At 36.0% G+C, this 21179-nt stretch overlaps 1 protein-coding gene across 1 annotated transcript in view; it reads right to left on the minus strand.

Moving 5' to 3' along the window:
• GRIK2 (glutamate ionotropic receptor kainate type subunit 2) overlaps positions 1 to 21179 on the minus strand; it is a gene marked incomplete at both ends in the record, with an annotated part of 428838 nt that overhangs the window by 102885 nt on the left and 304774 nt on the right. Inside the window, one exon of the mRNA XM_082305204.1 lies at positions 2300 to 2418. Coding sequence (XP_082161330.1) covers positions 2300 to 2418 — 119 coding nt within the window. The remainder of the gene's footprint in view (positions 1 to 2299; positions 2419 to 21179) is intronic.

Raw genomic sequence — 21179 nt, forward strand, 5'->3', positions numbered from 1 at the left:
GTTAGTCAGACACTTAGACACCATAACACTAACAGATTTCCCAGTAAGCCCACCACCATCAACTCTTTTTAATTGCTCTCATTTCATTTAAATGCAACAAAAGTAAAGTCAGATAGGACTGGGAAGAAGAGTGGAAACATTTGCTGCAGTTGCCCCAGTTACCACAAGTTCATACCTTACCAAGGACTGAAACCGAGTGCCACCTAGGCCCATGAAACAGAGCCTGGTTAGGGGCTGACTGTCATGTACCCAAGGTAACGTCATGTCCAGCACTATATCCCACAGTTTCCTGGGAGTGAGGGGTGTCAGCAAGACATGTATGAGTTCCCTCTATCATGTATCCTCCAGCACTAAGCAAATGTTTTGTAAAGAAGCAGCACTTAATAAGTTAATGTGAGTATGGCCCAAGCGCTATTATATTGTTCCTAATGGAAAGTTATTACCATTAGGTGAGAACTTTCATGCTTGTGCAAAAGCCTACTTTTAGATGACTTTAGGCTCTAGAAATTTTTTTTTTAAAAGCAATTCTCAAAATCAAGACTGATACTTCATCCTTAGAATGGTGCCTTTGAAAGTTTATTAAAAGATGCATTGAGTCAAAGGCAAAACAATATAAGGCAAGGACAGAAGGTCAGCCTTAATTCTGAAAAACTAGTTTTCCTTCATGGAAAACTATTATCCTCCAAAATGTCTTTTAAAATTAATGTCTTTTTTTTTCCTATTTTGATTGTCAAGAAATGTTTAGATGCTAGGGACTAAAATACCTTCTTCTTGCAAAAAGATGATGCAAAAACCTAAATTTCTTTTTTCCCTCCTCCAGAAATATAAAGAAGCATACAGCCATGTAAGAAATAAAACTCAGCATTCATAGTGATTCTGAAAATCCTGAGAACTGTGAACAGAATTCAAAATACCTTGTTTCATTCAGTATCCATTTTTTGGTAGCTCCTTTGAAAGCAACCATTATCTTACAAACATGTATTTAGGAGTTGTGCTTGGACTATATAATTTCTTGAAACGTGTATTCATAATGTAGTTGATACTAAACACTTACCAAAATATAGCTGTATTTTTATTTCTGATTTAGAATCTTGATTCCTCTTTACTCATTAATTCATGTTTTTCTGAGTATAGTACACTTTTCACTGAGAGCTTAGGATTTTTAAGTCTACAGACCTGATACATGACAGAACATTTATTACGGTTATAGCAGACCTTAATGAATTTATTTGATGAGTTAAAAACAGGATTTATTTATAGTTGGTGTACTTATAATGGGAAGTTTTAAAAACGATTGCTCAGGTATATCCATCAAGTAACTATACCAACATGCACTAGCTCCTGCCAACATTTTCTATGAATTTTTTGTAATATGCATTGGTTATTTTTCCAGAAAGAAGAGTCATTCCTTTTGGTGGTTCTTCAACAGAACTAACAGTCTTTCTTATTATGCTATACTGCCCAGTGAAATGTCAGAACAAAAAGCTGAATCTGTGTTATTCAAATATGCCTGAAATTATGTGACTCTGTTCAAATCCTTATGGAAAAGCATAATAAAATGGTGATATATTTTTATGGATACGTATCTTTGGTATACTTTAAAAATAAAAGGAAAATTATAGATTTTAAAGAATGTATCTTAGCTTACGCATTTTACTAAGACAGTGCTAGTTAGAATTGGTTGTTGGTCATACTCTGAGCAATATGACTATATCTGCCATTTTTATTGTCAGCAATGACATCAGTTGTTCAGTGGATGCATTGTATATTATAGACTGTTCATTCAAATCTCTAAGAATGGTCATTCCAAATTTAAAAAACATAAAATGTGGCTGGAAAGAGTTAAATCTCCTGTATTTAACATTTTATTTTACAGATACTAACTACTAGATAAAATGTGTCTGTTATTGAAAGAATTCTAGATCAAAATTAAACAAATGAGAGACATTTACATTATAGTCTTGCTTGACAAAGATGTACTATTTTTTAGGTTGTTTAAATGAAGGTTTGTTAGGTAATGGACAGATGAGCTCTTTTACTGATGAAGTAATGTACCTGATTCTGTTTAGGACAGAAATGAGATAGTTATGCTGTACTTTTGAGTTGTAAAAATTTTATCTGTCTTCAGACTTATTCCTAAGGTGGAATTTGAGAATGCCTGGATACATAAACATAAAAAAGCTGGTTTATGGTTACATGGACAGAGGCACCCATGCAAGTGACTTGCACCAGAGAGCTGTTACCCCCAGCAAAAAGTGGGACATGGTGCCCAAGAGAAAGAGCAGACTGAATCGTATACCTTGCTGCATGAGAGCTCCAACTCCAAACCAGAAACTATTTAGCAAGGTAAAATTGTTTTCCACCACGTCAGAGTCAGGGTTGCAAGGGTGTGGATTATACCACTCATAGGGACTAAACCTGTGGTAATTGATAGAAAAAAGAACAGATTTAAAATGCAGCCAGCAGAAAGTCTATCCAGCAAATCTGCTGCAAAAGAAAAAGAAAAACAAGAAAGGTTATAAAGAAAATAGTGATTGGAAGTTTTTACAGTATGACTGCATTATACTTAACAGCAATATTAAAAGATAAAACAATGCTGAAGATTCACATTCTTAACTATTGCTGATAATAATAAAGTGGTATATAGATTGGCTCTGAAAGGTTCTGAGTGCCACCTGTAAACATCAAAGCATTTATTTTTCTATTAACATCAATGGAATTGCGGGCACTTGGTTCCATTTAGGATTAGGTCCTTATAACCATTGTGTCAGTATTTTGCATCTTGAAAGAAAATATAATATGCATTAAATCACAGTAATTAACCAGAAAAAAATATACATTAAGACAAAACGTTTTTCTCAGCAAAATTACAAATAATTAATGTAACAGAAAATAAATAGTTGGGGGTAAAAGTGACATTATTAATCAACACACAAGGGGACTAAACTCTGTAATTCACAGGAAAAAATATTATAGCAAATTAAAAGAATTGCATCCTGTCCTGTGAGGTGCACAGTAGCATCCCTGGAAAGGCTTTCCAAAAGAAGCAGGGGACACTCACAAGCACCTTGCAGGGTCAGGCTCTGAGAAAAGAAAAAAAAAAAAGAAAAAGAAAAAGAAAAAGACGGTGAAATCAATCATCTCAAAAACAGGTAGATCAAAGAAGTAGAACAATGCCTAACTGAGTCTGGCAATAGATTACAAGCAGATTATATATAATGAATTTTAACTCATGACTTTGACATTGCTGTGCATTATAATGGGTTCATATCTAAATATTATTTTATCAAATACAGCTAAAACAAGCAAACATGTCTAGGTAAATTATTCTTTGTTACAATTCCATTCAGAAACAAAGATTTGCAATGCTTTCTCTTCCTCATTATATCTTCGTACAGCTTTAAAATTCAATTCCAATGCACAAGATTATTCTAATCAATTAAGAGATTTAATCATCATGCCTGGCCTTGGAGACAAACTATTGATAGGGACTTTTATTTTATGCTTAAATTTTGCCTTTAGATCTTTGATATTGAATACGAGTTAATGCATGCGCATAACATATTTGAGCAAAAAACTGAAAATCACTGCAACACAGTAGAATGTAACCAGCACAATAATTAATAATATTACAGAGTTTAATTACTAAATCAATATGAATATATTTTCCTAATTTCTCAAATCATTAAAGCCACTCTGTTAGAAATCCTGGGATAGGCATCCCTTATGAAAGAATGTTTTTTAATCTATCATATAATCAAAGCTATCTGAATAATGCATCTGTCACTTCAGAAAATGCAATTTTCTTCACAATAATATTTCAAACACATTAAAATTCAGAAAATCAAATGTTCCACTTTTATGCTCTTAATGTAATGTTAAAACACCTCTCATCTTAAAAGTCTGTACTTGACAAAGAAACGTTTCATTTGGTTCTGCAATGTAATACTGACGTGCTGTTCAAAAAAGTTGATTGGGTTCTAATTAAATATTGTGACTTGAATTCTTCTATTACTTTGCAATAAAACTAGATCACAAGTTTACCATCTCATTGAAAAGGTAAGTATCTTTCACATCATTTTGTCGTGAAACCAACAAAACTTGGAAACGAAGCACTCAGTGAAACTGAAGCGGATTTTTATATTTTTTCCTAAGACATATTTGAAGACAAAATTGGAAAATACCTTGTTCTTGTGAGGACAATGTTTTCTAAGGTAAAGCAAACATATTTTAGAGATTTAAAATAAATATCAATCTGCAAATGTTATTTTTAGTGGCTGCAATTTTACTGAACAATCTAAAACATAAATTGATAACTTTACCTTTTTGTTCTGATATCTTGTTTAATTATTTTGATATTGTTGTGAAGAGCAGAAAAATGGTCCATATTTAAAATGAAAGGAAGAAACATCCTGACACAGAAGCTGGCTTTAGGAAAAAGAAACACTGCAATCTGAGTCCCAGACTCAGTCTGGAACCAAGTAATATCCCATAGTTTTAGAATTCTCTAATTTTTATTCTTCATTCCACAACATAAGATATAAAGTGTCTGGTTTTTTACGGATACTTAGGAGTGTTGAAAAATGCATAAGAAAAAATAAGAGAAAAGAAAGTAAGGAAAATAAAATTGGCCTATTATGGATAAATGTTAGCCCACCTTATTTTAATGTCTGTTATTAGATTGTCTGATGTAAGAATCTTATACTACAGATCCTTTAATTATTTTTTTTTATAAGTACTGCATATGTGTACAGGTTTTATACTGTTTAACCTATCGCAATAAATATTTGCAAGTCATAGAGTTATAGAATAAATTCAGGTTCACTCAGGAGGACATAGCATCAAGCATCCTGCTCAGGGTAATATCAACCACTAATTCAGAACAGGAGGTTGTCCAGTCAGGTCTCAAAAACCTACAAAGATAAAAATTCCACAATTTCTCTGGGCAATATATTTCCATGTTTAATTATTCTAATAATGGGGTTTTTTTTCTTTATATCATGCTGGAACCACCCTTGTTTCAAAGCATAAAGCACTATGCAGCTTTGGAAAGAGCCCAACTCCATCTTTTTTGATCAGTTCCTCTTATTAGAAAGTGCCTAGTAGGAAAACTCCTGCCTGATGCTGAAAAAAGCCTAGCTCCTCCAACGTCTCTTCACAAGTCTTGTGCTCCAGAACCCAAGCATTTTGGCGACCCTTGCTCAAGTTTATTCAAGTATTGGGGGGCCTAGAACTGCTCACAGTATTTAAATGTGGTCTAATAAATGCTATTATGGGAATAATCACTTTCCTTGATTAACCGACTACACTCCTGCTAATGTAAATGCAGAACGCTCTAGTTCAATCAAGAAGACAATCGTAAAACAAAAAGGAAACTTCAGTACCCAAATGAGCTGATGCAATTTGGAAGACTGATCTCCCTGATAGCTGGTAACAGGTATTCTTCCCATTTACCTATCTCTGTTAGTGTTTATTCTAACATTTCAGATCCAGTCTCTTTACTTAATCTCTAACACCTTCAGGTGTTTGAAATACTTGAAAAAAGAGACTTTACATAATCTTTACAAAACCTGTGCTCCGCTTTTCCTCTTTGCTGCTAGCCACTGAAAAGTTAGAATTACTTTTCCAAAACTACTGGCTAGTACAAGTAATGTTTAGAAGTCAGCAATATTAGCAGTCCACAGGAAAGGGAAGATTTGTGTCAAATATGATTCTACCTTAGGGACATTCCATGATATTAGAAATTAAAATTAGTATGCCCAATGAGCAGACAGAAGACCTATTTCAGAATTGCATCATTTCATTTGCAAATTATTTGAGACAGACTATAATTTATTTAAGCTATGTATTCATATAGTGTTTCAAATAATGGAGCCTTGATCTTACAGGTCTGCTAAGTAAAAGTAATAGTGAATACTTAAGAAACAACAACAGTTTTTTGGAAAAAAAACCTGCTCAGATAATTCCCTAATGAGATACTGGATTTTTCAGTGCAGCCTCTGAGTGTATGGGAAGAACAGAAATGATCATAAACAATGTCTGATGAGAGGGACTACCATATTATGTTTGGCATACCTACATAGTTAGAGTCATGAATCAACAGTGTAAATGAAAACAGACTATACTTCATACTATGCTATCTGGTTGTGGAACCTCTTAATGCTCTTTATGTGCAATGCAAATAAAAGAGACCAGCTTTAGCAAAGCTGCTTTTCTGTATCCTATGGAAGACGGTATGCCGGGGCAGAAAGTGGAAAATATCTCATGATTCTAGCCTTTGAGATCCTAGAAAGTTCAGTTCAGTACAAAACTTTGCGAGTCCTCTAAGGTAAGATCTATACTGACAGCATCAACTAAGAGGTCCCTTCTCAGGCATAAACTTTCCAGTAGTCTACACTGAGAATGCCTGCTTTTAGACTCAATAGCAGTCCCTCTTGAGTCTGTTTGGCTTAAGGAGATGGTATGGTATCAACTGGACTCTAATGCTAGCATCTCAGCCTCCCTTTTTATTTAGGAGCTTGTTTTTGCACTTTCTGGGCACAGGAAGTCCTCTTGCCATGACGATACAAGATTCTGTTCCTTAATGCTTGACCTGCAAGCACCTACTCCTCCTCTCCAGTGTCCATAGTTTAAGACAAACTTAGGAAGAGACACATGACTAATTCTGGATAAACTAGAGCAGTTTCTACAGTTTTGGTCAATAAACAAAGACACAGTCTTATAGAGAGCCACAAGGCTCAGTCTAGACGACCTTAAACGTGATTGTAGATACAGGGTTTTGTGCTCTCAAACTATACTCAGTGCAGTACATTCTGTCACACACTGACTGCTTTCATAAAAGATGTGGTTTAGCACATTCTATACAAATTGACGCAATTCAAAGCTGCTGAGAACATATGTATAAAAGCGTACCCTCCACCAGTTTAAGTAGTTCTCAACTCAAAGACCCATCGGTTTCTCTCTGATAGTATTTTGTTTTAAAAGCAAATTAATAGACATGCTTAATACAGACTTTAATATCTGGAGTTAAACACATTTTTAATTTAAGCTCTATTTTCTGTAAACTTATTTAAAAGAGAAGAAAACACAAAAACTGCAATTTAGAGGGAAGAGAAAACTGATTAGGGAGGTAATATTTGAAATTGGTTCTTCATTATACCAACACATGGCTCTCTAGGAGCATTACACAGAACTGAATTTATACCAGTTGGGAACATACAGTTAGTCCTTATGGGATAAAGACTGATTGGCCCCATTACTAATATTTACACACCATTTTAATTTTTTGTGTTGCTTTCAAATATTTGCAAAACAGGTATGTACTGTCATTAAATCATATCCAGTATGTTACCTGTTAAATTCCTACAGTGAACTTTCACGAAAAATCTAAAACAGTCTCTCTTTTTTAGGGTGGGGAGAGGTGCAGGGATTTTTTTTTTTTTTTTCCTGAGGATCAAAAAAGCAAAACACATGGGATGTTTAAACCACAGGTTGATATTGAATATTTAACTAAAAATCCATGATAGTGATCAGTTACCATTATAGTGCCTGGAGTTTAATTCTTGTTTAAAAATCCATACTGACTTACAACTTTTCATCCTTATCTCAAACATGATACTGTCTTCCATTCTGTCCCAAATAGGAGTCACATAATAAGTACGGAAAGGCTAAGAAAAATCTATATTCTACAGGATAGTTTGAAATTACAAGACAAAAATCAAATGCAGTAAATTGCATTCTTGGTCTGATGCAGATAGAATACTTCCCTATATTTATGGAATTGTGAGTAATTTCGGGGAAGGGAAGGGAATATTGATTGTAAAGAACTACGGTGCAAGTATGACTTAAAGGACTAATGAGATTACTGACTGGTAGCTGTGTTTAATTTATTTGAATTGCAGTCTTTTCAATGATATTACAACCAGACAATGCTGCTACTGTGTTTTTGAAAGTGAACATGTAAATCAATTAGGAGAAAAGGGTGCTACAAAAATATTATCTAGAGCATGATGTATAAACCAACATACCCTGCATAGCTCAGCAATATATGCCACAGACATAGATAGCACACACTTACAGTGTGCATACTATTCTAGCATTATTTCAAACCTGCCAAATTAACCCAGATACTTTTCCTTCATTCGGCCACTTTTCTTTGGATAAGGACTATGAAGAAATGTAAAGGAAAGATGATTATCCACTTACATGCACACAGACATCCCTCTTGCACAATCAGATCAAGAACTGGGTAGACAACAGCTTTCACTGCAAAACCCTTATTACAAAGATTTCACAAGCTGTAAGGCTTCATCTAATGAGCACAATTTGAGAAATGAAAAGAATCTTAACCTATCTTCTTCATGAACTACTGAGCATACTGATTCAATGCTGGATATTGTTGAACACAACAAAGCATCAAGGTGTTCATGAGAGATACTCTTAGCCCTAGCAAATTACACATTCTCCCATTCACCAGACCAAAGAGGAAGAATGAGTCTTCTAGACATTGTTTTTCAGGGCTTCTGTACAGGACTACACCCTCAATCCAGATCTTACTGCATAAGAACTGACAGTCAGATAAATTATATTTTAAAACTTTTTCGAGAATATCCAGGATATGAGATGGATGGTTTATCATAATGTATTACACTATTCAACAATAAAACATGTTTCTTCTTCCCTTTATTAAAGCCTGCATGTCTTTTTTCTAAATTATGCTTTTTAGAAAAATTTGGGTTGTTTGGATGTCAGACCCGACTCATTACCTCCCTTTATCTGATGATTGCTGGGCTGTGAACAGAGCCTGTTATTGCCAACACCCCTGCCCTGCTCAAATACCCTTGTCAGTGCAGTAATTGCCCTGCTTTTACTGTGGTCATCTTCCACATCATCTTCCCTCGTGGAGCCACTCTGCTTTTGTTGCTGCCTGACAAGAACTAGTCATCCAACACTTCTTTTATATACAAAAAATCCTCATCTAAAATAGTTGCATTGAATCACCATCACCTCTTCATTGTCTATAAATGGAAATTAATGTGACTGACTTTTTAGATACCTAAAAGACTAACGTTAAGGTTTCTAAACTTAGGGGATATCGATCAATCCAAAGTCTAGAGAGGCACAAGATTCATGTGCAAATTGTGTACCATCTTTACAGAATTGTGTTCTATATCTCTACCCATATCCCTTTAAATGGCTTAAAGGCACCATTAACTTTAAACATGAATAGGATCCTGTTAAATCCAACTGAGTCAGGGATTAAGTAAAAATACGTAAGTTATTGCAGGATCAGGGCCAAAATCTTCACTATATGAATGAAAATATCCTGCTCCATTTTTCTATGGCTTCAGCTTCCTGGTTAATATTCAAAAACTAAACACTCAATTAGCTTATAAACAAGTAACATAAAAACTATACAGTAAACTCCTGCTATATGCTACATGAACCATAGAGGAATAATATCATCCAGCAAAAGTGGATATGTGATGATTTATGGAAGTTGCCTGCTTTTACTGCTGTATTAGCTACTAGTCCTGCTGTTAACTCCAAATAAAAGTACCCTTGGGGGCTACAGAATTGTGCAGGTTGGTCATAGCTCAAATCTGAACCAAAACTAAGAAAGGCTCTTTTGTTTGTTGAAAAGAAATACTGTAAAATATATACTAAGTATGGATCTGTTCTCAAACCTGCTGAGGACAAAGAGAATCGTTCTTTTGATTGTACTGTGCTTAGGTATTTAGTACTGTTCTACCCAATGATATACACTGAAGAAAGGTAACTTAAAAGTGTCAGAACTATTAAAAATTTCTTAGACTATTATGTGATAATTAGTATAAGTATATAGTAACTGAAACGTTTGCTTCTACTGATGTGAATCAAGGGTTTATTAAAATTCATTATATTCTGCATTAAAGAAATAGTATATTACAATTGTAATTAAAGATTATATGCTGGAAATAAGAGTTAGAGGTATACATTCAACCTCATTTTTACAGCACTAGTGAAGTTCTTATTGCCTAATTTATTAAATATACTGATTTCAGTCTTTATATAATTTTTGAACTTCCAAAACATTAATCCATCCATTACTTCAATAGAAGAAATGTGCATAGAGTTAAATGCAAAATGACAGTCATGACTCTGAAGAAAACAGAGAGCATTACTATTATTTACCCAAATATGGGTTTCCCTGAGTATATTGATACAATGAGAGAAAGAGAAAACTGACTACTTTTTGGGAATTTCTCATCTGCATTTCTAGAAAGACCTTTGAATATCCAGGCAATCAGTAAATTATTTTCTCAGCTTGAGTTTAAAAATCAGAGTTGAGGATTCAAAACAATTAAAAAGAAGAACTATTTATACAATACAAACTGAAGTGGTACTAATTCCACTGTTATTTGAAAATAAGGATGAGGCCAAGAGGAGGCAGGGAAAGGGAGAATGGTTGAAGCCGAAGGTATCTCAGCAGGGAAAGTGAAGATGTTGAGCAAACATTAATCTCACAGTCTATACATCCCTGAATCTCCTTAGATATCCCTGTCTTTGGTGCACCAGAATTGGAAAGATTTTGTGCAGCCAGAGATATTGAGGTACAGTTTCACTCACTGGCTGGCTTTTACTCTACCACCTCTTCTAGGCACTTGCTCACTCTCTTTCTCTCTCTTTCCTCTTTTTCCTTTTTTCTGTATTGATATTCGATGTCTGGTGCTACTGGAAGTGGGGTAATGGAAAAAGCAAACCACAAGCTCTGTCTTGCTAAGCCAAGATTAATTTCAGCATCTACAGCTCTACAGTGCAGTCAAAGAAAAACAGCAAAAGAGCATCCAAAACCCATATTACTGTCTGACAGCCAAACTCCTCTGAACTATTCAGCTCCCTGACCCTATGTCTGGCCTAAACACTTCTGGTGACTTAATCTTATTCTGCCTTCAGTAGCACCCTGGGCTTGCACATCCTTTCCTCACGATTTCCAAGCTCATCTTGAAGGGTGACTGTTCCAGGCCTGCAATCATAAAACAGAAAACATTTAGGACTAGGGGCCTGAGCTTCCTCAGCAGATGCCTGGTCCAGGGATGCATAGTATGTGCCTCTGATTCACAGTGCTGAGTCTTCCACTAAGTCCTGTGCTTAATAGAAGAGAAAACCTCTTTCAAACATATGTAGTGACTAAAACAGCAAGTTAAGACACTTTTAGATTCCAAGCCCTCCTCAGCTTGAGCGGTTTTGAACTCACTGTTTCTAATGTCCAGCAGGGCACCTCGCTCACAAGTGAAAACCTAGGATGGAAGTCCACCTACTGAACTTTGGCCAGTAGACATACAAAAGGTGAGTAAAGGCAATGGTAAGGAAGAAAAAGAAAATAAAAAAATAAAAAAAAAGAAAATGTGTATTGGGTATACGTGGCAAGGATTTAGTACCTGGGCTGGGAGGGAGCTGCGTGTGTGGCCTCTGTGAGAAGAGGCCAGGGGCTGCCCTGTGCTGAACACAGCTTGTTCCAGCTGACTCCAACAGACCCACCACAGGACACAGCTGAGCCCCTCAGCCAAGACTGTGGCACCTCTGAGAAAATGTATTTAACAAAGGGCAAAAAATGCAGAAGGAGAGGAGAAGGGAGAAGGGAGAAAAAAGTGAGAAACAGCAGAAGGAACACCAGGGTGAGAGAAGGAGGAGGGGAGGAGGTGCTCCGGGCACCAGAGCAGAGATTCCCCTGCAGCCCATGGAGAGAACCACAGTGGAGCAGACTTTCTTCCTGAAGGACTGTAGCCCATGACAAAGTCCATGCTGGAGCAGAGGAAAAGCGTGAGGGGAAGGAGCGAGAGAGAAACCACTATGTACTGACTGCAAACTGCCCCCAACCCTCCCTTCACTGCTCGGGGGTGTGTAGAGGAATCCAGAGTGAAGGAGTGAAGTTGAACGTGGGAAAAGAAGTAGGATAGGTGTTGTCTCAGTGTTTGTCTTTGTTTCTCACCTTCTGAATCTAATTTAGGCCATGACAGTAACTGGTAAGCAATCTCCCTGCCTCTATCTTGACCTCTGAGCTTTCTCATCCTATTTTCTCCCCTTGTCCTGCTGCAGAGGGAAGCGAGCAAGTGGCTGGGTGGGCATTTGGCCCTTAGCCAAGGTGAACCCCCCACAACATAGAATTGGCTTTCTTCCTCTAATGAGAGTCCTCCCTTGGGAGGTAAGATCTGAGTTGTGGTCAACAGTTTGAGCACCTGCCCTCACACAGTACAAAGGATGTTCCCATGCTCCATCCACAAATTATAATAAGGCTTAAATGTTTACTAACACAGTTGTTCTGGAACTATTCAGCAGAGCTATGTTTAGATACCCAGCAAAAGAGAAAGTCTAAAATGTAAGTGCCTCCACATAGATTACACGAGACTAGTCATCATATAAATGTCTTTTGATGGCTTGAAGGTCACATAGAAAAACAAAAGAGCCTGTACACAAATATAGACCACTATTTTCTATACAGAATTGATTCCCTTCATCACGTCTTTTACTTCTGCTAAATCTCATACACATTCCTCCCTGTTCTCTTTCTGCTGCCTCTCCAGCTACTTCTGGAATATTTATAGAAGGTTTAGAAATGTTATATACAAATGAAACAGCAATACTATCAAGATATGCATGAAATGAACCTAAGTAACCATGTAATCTTTTTAGTGCGACCCTCTTCAGCTCCCACCCTCCCCCACTATTTGTTGTGCTCACTTGTTCTGCCATGTCTAAAATTAGACTTGTATACTTCTCCAGGCAGAAACCATGTCTTATTTGCTTTGTGAAGTCTGTAGCATATTTTAAACTGTGCTATTTAGTCCTGGGTTAGAAAAATCTTCCTCAGTCCATGATACTTTTCAGGTTTTCAAAGAAATCTTAATCTGTATAAGAAAATACAATCTTTCAAGTTGAGAGCCACAAACTGTTGTCTTTGTGGGAGTGTACTTGAGAGAAGTACTGCTATAGACTTGCTTATGCTTTTAACTGTTCTGTAGACATCTACTTCTGCCCACAGTCAGAGATAAAGTACTTAGATCAATGATTTAAATGTCTATTGCATCCTTAGTATTTACCAGGGAATGGAGAAAGTCCAAATCCAAGTCTTCGTTTTTCTTCAGTCAGTAACTGACATAAACAGGAAAAAAACTTTCACTTTCAAGGGGTACCTGTTTCTTCTTCTACTGTCTTCTCTTATTTTGACTAGAAATTCTATTAGGAATATGAAAGTTTCAGAAAAACCATCACATTTTATAGAAATGTTTTGCTATGGCACATTTCCCACTAAAAAATTGTATCACTGACGATTCCTGGACAGCTCTGGTCAATAAATTATAAATTATGTCATGAACAATAATACACTTGAGGAGAGTTAAAATGTAGGTGATTACTTTTTCTAAGTCTGAATCAAACCTTATCAGCTTATGATCACAGTGTGAAGACAGCCATAAAGAGCAGAAAAAAATTATAGCAGGTAGGTGTTTTCAGACACATCTTTGCTCCCTGTATTTCCTTTTTACTTGTTCAGGCCACTTCCAGTTCAGAGTACTTGCAGCTTTTTGGATCCTAGAATGAGACATTTTGGTCTCTGTTCCCTCTAAACACACTTGCTTCAGAGCTTAATTCAAGGCTCTAGGTTTTGCTGTTGCTCAAAGTGCCTAACATCTCCATTGTCATTTAATAGCCCTGTTGTACATCATGTAATAGAACTTCAGCTTCGCATCAATATTTAGTTAGGGCACTGTAAGATTATACAATTGTTATCTGCCTTATCCACTTCTTATAAAACATAAACTAGACAGAACGCCATTCCTTTCTTGGCTCACATTACAATAAATCCACAAGAATCTCTAAAGATCATTGTTTATATAGAACTCTTATTTACTTTTTGCCTAAAAGACAGGAGGTATGCTCCTGTATCACAGTGTGTCTTTATTTATCAATGCCAACTCTTAACAAAAATATTAATGATCACCCTACACTTTGCCTGCAGTACTTGAATTTTCCTTAGAGCTCTTCCTTCCAAGTATTGACTAGCACATGTGATTTCTTTTGATTTATACATCTTCGACAGATTTGCAGGCCCAAAGTTATATTACACAAAAAAATTCTTTCCAATTTCCTAAAGGTTCATATTTGACAGGTGATTGACTTGCTTATCTTCAGAGCTTATAAATTAATGTTATACATTTCATAGGATCCCTTTTCCTGGGCTCAGTAGCACTGTATTTCATCATTGCTACTGGTTTTGGTACATTAAGTAATTGCTGAAACATTTTAAAATGGTGCTTGCCAGAGGGAGAAAACCTTTACGGGTCTTTTGCCTTCTCAGAGAAAAAGAAGGCATTACACAGTGTCCTCTGTGTAACTATAAAGACCAGACTCAAATTTATGGAAGCTGAGTTCAAAGAAAGTGTGGTAATAGGTTCATTGGACACTAAGAAATAAAGCTTGGCCTCCTCTGTTTGGGGGCGAGAGGGAAAACTGGATATTTTGGTATTTTTAGTAGAAAAAGAAACTAGTCTGTTTAAATGTGAAATATGGACAGTAGTAAAATGAAATCAGTCTTTTATATAACAGCACGGTTAAACCATAAAGCTAATCATGTATTATTCTGTTTGTGACTTGAATATGTATAAAACATAATGATTCAGTTACAAGCCTGATCTCAGGAGAAGTGAGGGGATAAGGCAGAGAAGCTATGGACATGCTTCTGCATCATATGTCTAAAAATATGCACCAAAAGAAGTGTTCTAAAGCAGGAATTAATATATCTTTCTGTGATAAATCTGTGCTTACATATACATACAATATGGGACACTAGGCTATAATTTAGGTTCTATCAATACTCATCAGTGAAGAATACTGTGGAAAATTGTTTTTCTCCTTTAATTCTTTGTAATTTGGCACCAGAGATAAAATTCCAGGGATGTTGTGTTCTGGTATGAAGTGTTCTAAAATCTCATATTTATAATTATTTTAATTAAAATAGGCAGCAGCCAGAAAACTCTCATCTTCTGTGCTAGGGTTTTACTCTAATCTCAGAGTTTGCCAATGCTGTTTCTATATTACAACACTTAATTACTTCAGTGCTGCTTTTATGGGTTAATTTTATAATTTTCAAATGAATTTACTGAGAATAGTGTCAAAATTATAATGGACAATCTGGCAGTAGAAGCTGTATTCTCAAAAAGGCTTTCATTTTTTTAATAACTTATTTTAAAGCTGAAGGGTTTCTTACATGGGTTCTCTCAGGAAAAATATTCTAATAACTCTAAGTGGATCTGAGTAACTTCAGCAAAAACCACTGAAGATATATTCCTCTCTCTCACAAAATGCAAGGAACTTCTGGGGAACTGTAAGAAACAATCACAATTTACTGATTTTTTTTTGGTTTCTGAGATACTGCAAAGTGCTGCTGTCCTAAGGGTAATGGTTAAAGGTACAGACAGTATGGTCATTCTTAAAAACTGTAGTTCAACTTCTCCAGCTGATACCCTTCCACAAAATAAGAAACAATAACATCAGAACTGTAGGGATCATCTCTTTTGGCTAGTTTGCTTTTGAAGAGTATTATTATCTTTAATAAAATTATTATTATTTTAAGGACCACGGGAAAAATTACAAAAGCATACCATAACATTTAAAGATGGAAAATCCACACTCCTGTCAACACTAGTGGCTCTTTCTTATTTATCTCCTTGCCCATCTCACAAATACAAAATTAGGATTTGATTAGCATGGATTTTACATCTGTTAAAGCTATGTGCTACAAACTATTCAAATATGTAGATTTTGCATGCTCCTGACTAATAAACCCATAGTAATTAAAATAGTAACCCTGTCAAGTATGGATAAACCTGAAGTTTACACAGGCAAACATCCTGCATTGAATCCTGGAAAGGTAATATGTCTTTCGTGATCATTAGAAAACACAACTAATCTTTGCTAAGATAATGTTTTGTTTACACTTGCAAAGAGAAAATTGCATGAATTAGGAAGAGAAATTACCCCAAAAGTATGATTTCTTCAGCTGTGATGGCACAGACTACAAAAAAAAGAGGGTGTTGTATTTTCTATCTATATTTTTATTGCTGCTGCTTACAGTATCACTCTGTATCCCCAGACTAACTCAGTAAATAATTTATTGATCTGTGCTGCTCCAATTGTTTGGGCATAAATGGATATTGCTTTTTAGTATACTGTAAAACAAGAAAACAATTGAAAATACATTGCATTATCACTGACATATCTCATGGAAATACTAAACAAATCATAAACATTTTAAAAAATAAGATATTCAGTATGAAACCAGAAATTATGAGTACAACTGAAGATTAGTTCTGACTACAGTTGAATGAATGTAGGTGAGCTGAGAAGATAACCAGCAGGTTTTAGTCCACTTTGAATATGGAAAGAATATTAACAGGAAAGACAAACCCCTGGAAGCCAATGTCTCTGCGAGTCTTGCATTCAAGAAGTTATAAGGATACTGTTGTAGGCTTAAAGGAATCAAAAGCATGTTCTGGATTAGACCAGCTGTAGAGATAAGTATGCAGTTTTGCTGCAGGCTATAGAAATTTACACAATGACATATACCTTGCACCAGCATAAAAAAAGCCAAACACATGATGAAATGAAGAATTAATTTGAAAAAAGAAAGAGAATGACCAAGGGAAACCAAAATTTTGAATATAGACTGTGACAAAGGCTGTCAGCAGAGACAGGAAAGAAAAAGGTCACAGAGGATCTGGAATATAGTGCTGTATCCCTAACTCATTTATCTGACACAAAATTTGATCAAAGGAGATGAAGAGGATAATCCAAATGAATCCAATCTTCATTCTGTCTTAAAAAGTAACGTCTTTCTAATAGTGACCATTCTTATATCTGATTCAATTCATATTGACTTAAAAAAAAAAAACTTATCCATTCTGTCATAGTAAAGAAACCAATACTAAAACCAGAAATAGTTAAGACTACCAGTATTCAATTAATTTGCTAGTTGAACCTGGCAAGGGAAGAGAAGGCTGAAAGAGTTGAAGGAATTAACTGTTTGTTCCAGGACTGTCTTCTGATTATTTGTAATTTGTGCTGGAAAAAAAGAATTACATAGACATTTTACATATAAAAGTTTACACATAATATAGTTAGTTCAGTCAGTAGGCAAACATCCTAGGGAATGTCTAGAAGCAGTATGCTACAGACCTGAAGGCCACAACAGAGCTCTATATGCTTCTTGTCCCACTAGGGTTCTGAGATTCAAATAGAGGAAACATTAGACCTGTCTGATGGAGATATAATAACTTAATAAGTGCTTATAGAAGTCCAGAAAAGGTATCATCAAGTACTCTCTATATTCCTGCTACTGCCTCTATATAAAAATCCCACTTTTTGTCTTAAGTTTTTGCATGTGTAAATGAACTGGTTTCACTTATGGTAGCATGCCCACTTACAAAAGCCTGTTGTTATCCTCCCTCAGACAGCTGAAATGAGCACTGATTTGCAATGAATCAAGGCTTACCCTTATAATAATGCATTATATAAACAGTCAGTCCTGCCTGGTACCTATCAGTGAAATAAAAGTACTGTTAACAGCCATCTTAGTTTGGCTGATTAGAATTTATCCTTGGACAGCCCTAGAAGTATTCTGTAAACAGGAAAAGATAAACAATACCATGCTGAAAATATTAATAGACATGTCTTAAAGTTATTGAATGTAAGAACACCATCTCTCTCTAGCTGGAGAATGATACTCTTTTTGGTGTTGACTATTACAAATTTTTGGGGTGATCCTCATCTGACATAAATCAGGAGGTTTATGGTAAGCAGGATTTGATACTGATTAGTTTTTGAAAACTTTATCAAACAAAACTCTTCTCCATTCATTATTGCCTCTACAAACTGACTATTATAGCATAGTCAAAAGATAGGCCTATAACTTTCAGGAATTCCTCCAAAAAAGGAAGTATTTTCCACTGTCCCATTCTAAACTTAGTTTTAGTAAATAGATGGAGAAAGTTTGTAGAGACAGTCCTCTTCATCAGGTCACATTCATCAAAGGAAATCCCTGATGGCTAGAAAAGGAAAATGTCACACCTATCTTCAACAAAGGGCAGGGAGGAAGACCTAGGGAATTACAGCCCAGTAAACCCCACCTCAGTCTCTGGGAAGATTATGGGAAAAGTGCTCCTGGAAGCCACTACCAGATAGAAAAAGGACAAGGTATCTCAGAAGAGCCAGAGGAGACTTACCAAGGACAAATCGTACCTAACCAACTTAACTACTTTCAGTGATAAGAAGATGCTATCTTGGCTTTAGTGACTGTTTATCAGAGTGTCCTCTAGCATATCTATTGCCAAATTGGGAAGGTAATGCCCAGATGTCTGTGGACTGCAAGGTGGAGAAAAAATTGGCTGGACTTCCAAGCTTGAAGAAGAGCCAATAATGAACACTATTTCTCATTGGGTTGATACAAGAGCCAAAGCTGTTTAATAGCTTCGTCAGCAACCTGGATAGTGGAATGGAATGTACTTCAGCAACTTTTTGGGTAATGCCAAACCAGAAGAAAGGTTGATGCACTGGAGAGCAGGACTGCCATTCAGAGGGAATTTGGCAAGATGGAAGAACAGTCTGACCAAAACCTCATGAGGTTTAACAAAGGCAGATGAAAAGTCCTGCAGTTTGGAAGCAGAGACATCATGCACCGTACAGGTGGGTACTGACTCGCTGTAAAGAGGCTTTTCAGAAAAGGACCTGGATGTCCTGGTGGACAGGCTAAACATGAGTGTCCTAAAAGCAATAAATCCTAACCACATACCAGTCTGTACTAGCAAAAGTATGTCCAGAAGGTCCAGAGAAGTTACTGTTCCTGCCTATTGGGCAATTGTGAGGCTACATCTGGAGTCCAGTTCTGTGTCCAGATTTGGGCCACCCAGTAAAGAAAGACATGGACATACTGGAGTCCAGCAGAGATCATCAGGATGATCAGAGAACTAGAGTACACGATGTAGAAAATGACAATGAGAGAGCTAGGTTTCAGCCTGCAGAAATAAAAAGAGCGGAAGATCTAGTTGCTATTTTCAGCTACCTGAAGGGTAGATGGACTCAGATTCTTCCTGGAGATGTACAGAGAAAGGACAAAAGGCAGAAAAAGAAATTCTGTCTGGACATGAGAGTTTTTCACAGTAAGAATTCTTAAGCACTGGAACACATTACAGGGAAGTTGTACAATCTCCAACCTTGGAGATGTCCAAAACTTGACTTGGGCATGGCTCTGGGAGACCTTGAATGTTCTCCCTGCTTTCAGTGTTAGGGGTTGGAGTAGATGGCAACTAGAGGTCTCTTCCAACCCAGTTTATTCCATAATTCTACCATATTCTCTAGAAGACATGTAATTACATGAGAAGACAAGACTGAGGTGAGCAGCCTTTGTTAGCACTGCTCAAGTGGGGCTTAAGATTGCTGTGTAAGCTGCCCAAAGGAGTTACTATGCATGTTGCCCTTGTGTACAAGGGTGTAGGAAATATGGATTATATGCAATTTTGTCTTCAAGCATGAGATTCAGCTGTGGACTTTGCAATGGAACACACATAGCCAAGGAGACTGGAGGACCCTGGCCTCTCTGATGTGTTTGACCCATAAATATGATATTTTAAATATGATATTATAAATAGATATTTTCTAAGGATCAGGCAATATTTTTGATTTTTTTAGTACAGGATGGTTAGGCATCTTAAGGCAGGCATCTCAGAAATCAGGAACATAAAATTATTAATTATTGTATAGGAATATATATTGTGTAGTATATAAAAATATATAAGAATATGTATTATTTAGCATATGGGAAAATATTACTATAAAAAGTTACATATATTAAGAAAAATATTTTTGCAAGTTTATACATGAGAAACTCATTTTTCTGAATTAGAGGCAAAAATTTAGCTCATTGTTCAATCAGACAATTACTGCTACTATTTAGCCAAGTAGAAACTAATCTCTCAGGAGCACTGTTCTGCTTTTGAACAAAACAGGTCACGTGGGAGATAAATAACATATTTATGATCGAAGCACTCCTAGTCTGTAACATCTGTGATAACAAAGTTAACAAATGCAGTCACAGTACTAAGTATTAAGCCCATTCACAGACTGTCCAATAAGCTAAATATATCTGTTGGTAATTTCAATGAAAGAAGTCCTTTTTTCCTCTGTAGTCCATTTCAAAGCATTTCCAGCATCAACCTTGAATGTCCACTAAATGCACAGTCCCAAGGCAGAAATTATTTCCTGCTTACAACTATTTCTTCTTTTTTTTTTTTTTTAAAAACTTTTGAATCTGTTTATTTTCAGCAGTATCCTTTCTGGAATTTAGAATATTAAAGGAAACGCTAGAAAGGAAAATTGTGAAATATGTATAGTATAAATCAAACCTGCATGTGCAAGCTGGCATAGAGTTTTGTTTCTCTGTCATCTGATATCACTTTCCTCTAAGAAACAACCACTTTTGTACTAAGAATTTTGAAGCAAAATAACGATTTTGTAGAACGTAAGCAAACAATGAAGTACAGTATCTAAATCGACACCACAGCACACAGATATTAAAGTTAGCTCTCACAGCCCAAGTTAGCTTTTACTCAGGCTGAATGCACTGTGTTGCAAGCATGCATTGCAAGAAGTCTAGAAATAGCTATGGGTTCTGATAGGCTCCCTTTCCTTGTTTTTTTGAGCAGTAACTACTGTTATGAGAAGCATACTTGGCTGATATACCGCAATACTAACTCAGTTGAGTTTTGTTTATCCAACTATACAGTGACTTTGCTTGCAGGTGTGAAATTTATTTTAAAGAGAAAAAAAAACTGTTAAAAACAAGGTGTTATGCATGACATTATTAAGAATACAGACGCACAATCAAACATAATTAAGCGATCATTTCTTAATTCCAGGCAGGTCACCACCATCATCTGTATATTCTCCTTTTGTCTGTCCCATTGATTGTAAGGTGAAATACATCGGTTTAAACTATCTTCAGTGAATTTAAGCTAATACATATTATCTTGCCACAAGGATAACCTAAGAATACTCATTGCTACATTAGCATCGGTTGCAGAGGGTAACTTGAGGGGGAAAAAAAAAAAGTGTGATTGTATGTCATTATCCTTACTAGGGACTGGAATTCA

The sequence above is a fragment of the Platalea leucorodia genome (assembly GCF_965183815.1).
Source record: "Platalea leucorodia genome assembly, chromosome: 3".
Lineage (NCBI taxonomy): Eukaryota > Metazoa > Chordata > Aves > Pelecaniformes > Threskiornithidae > Platalea > Platalea leucorodia.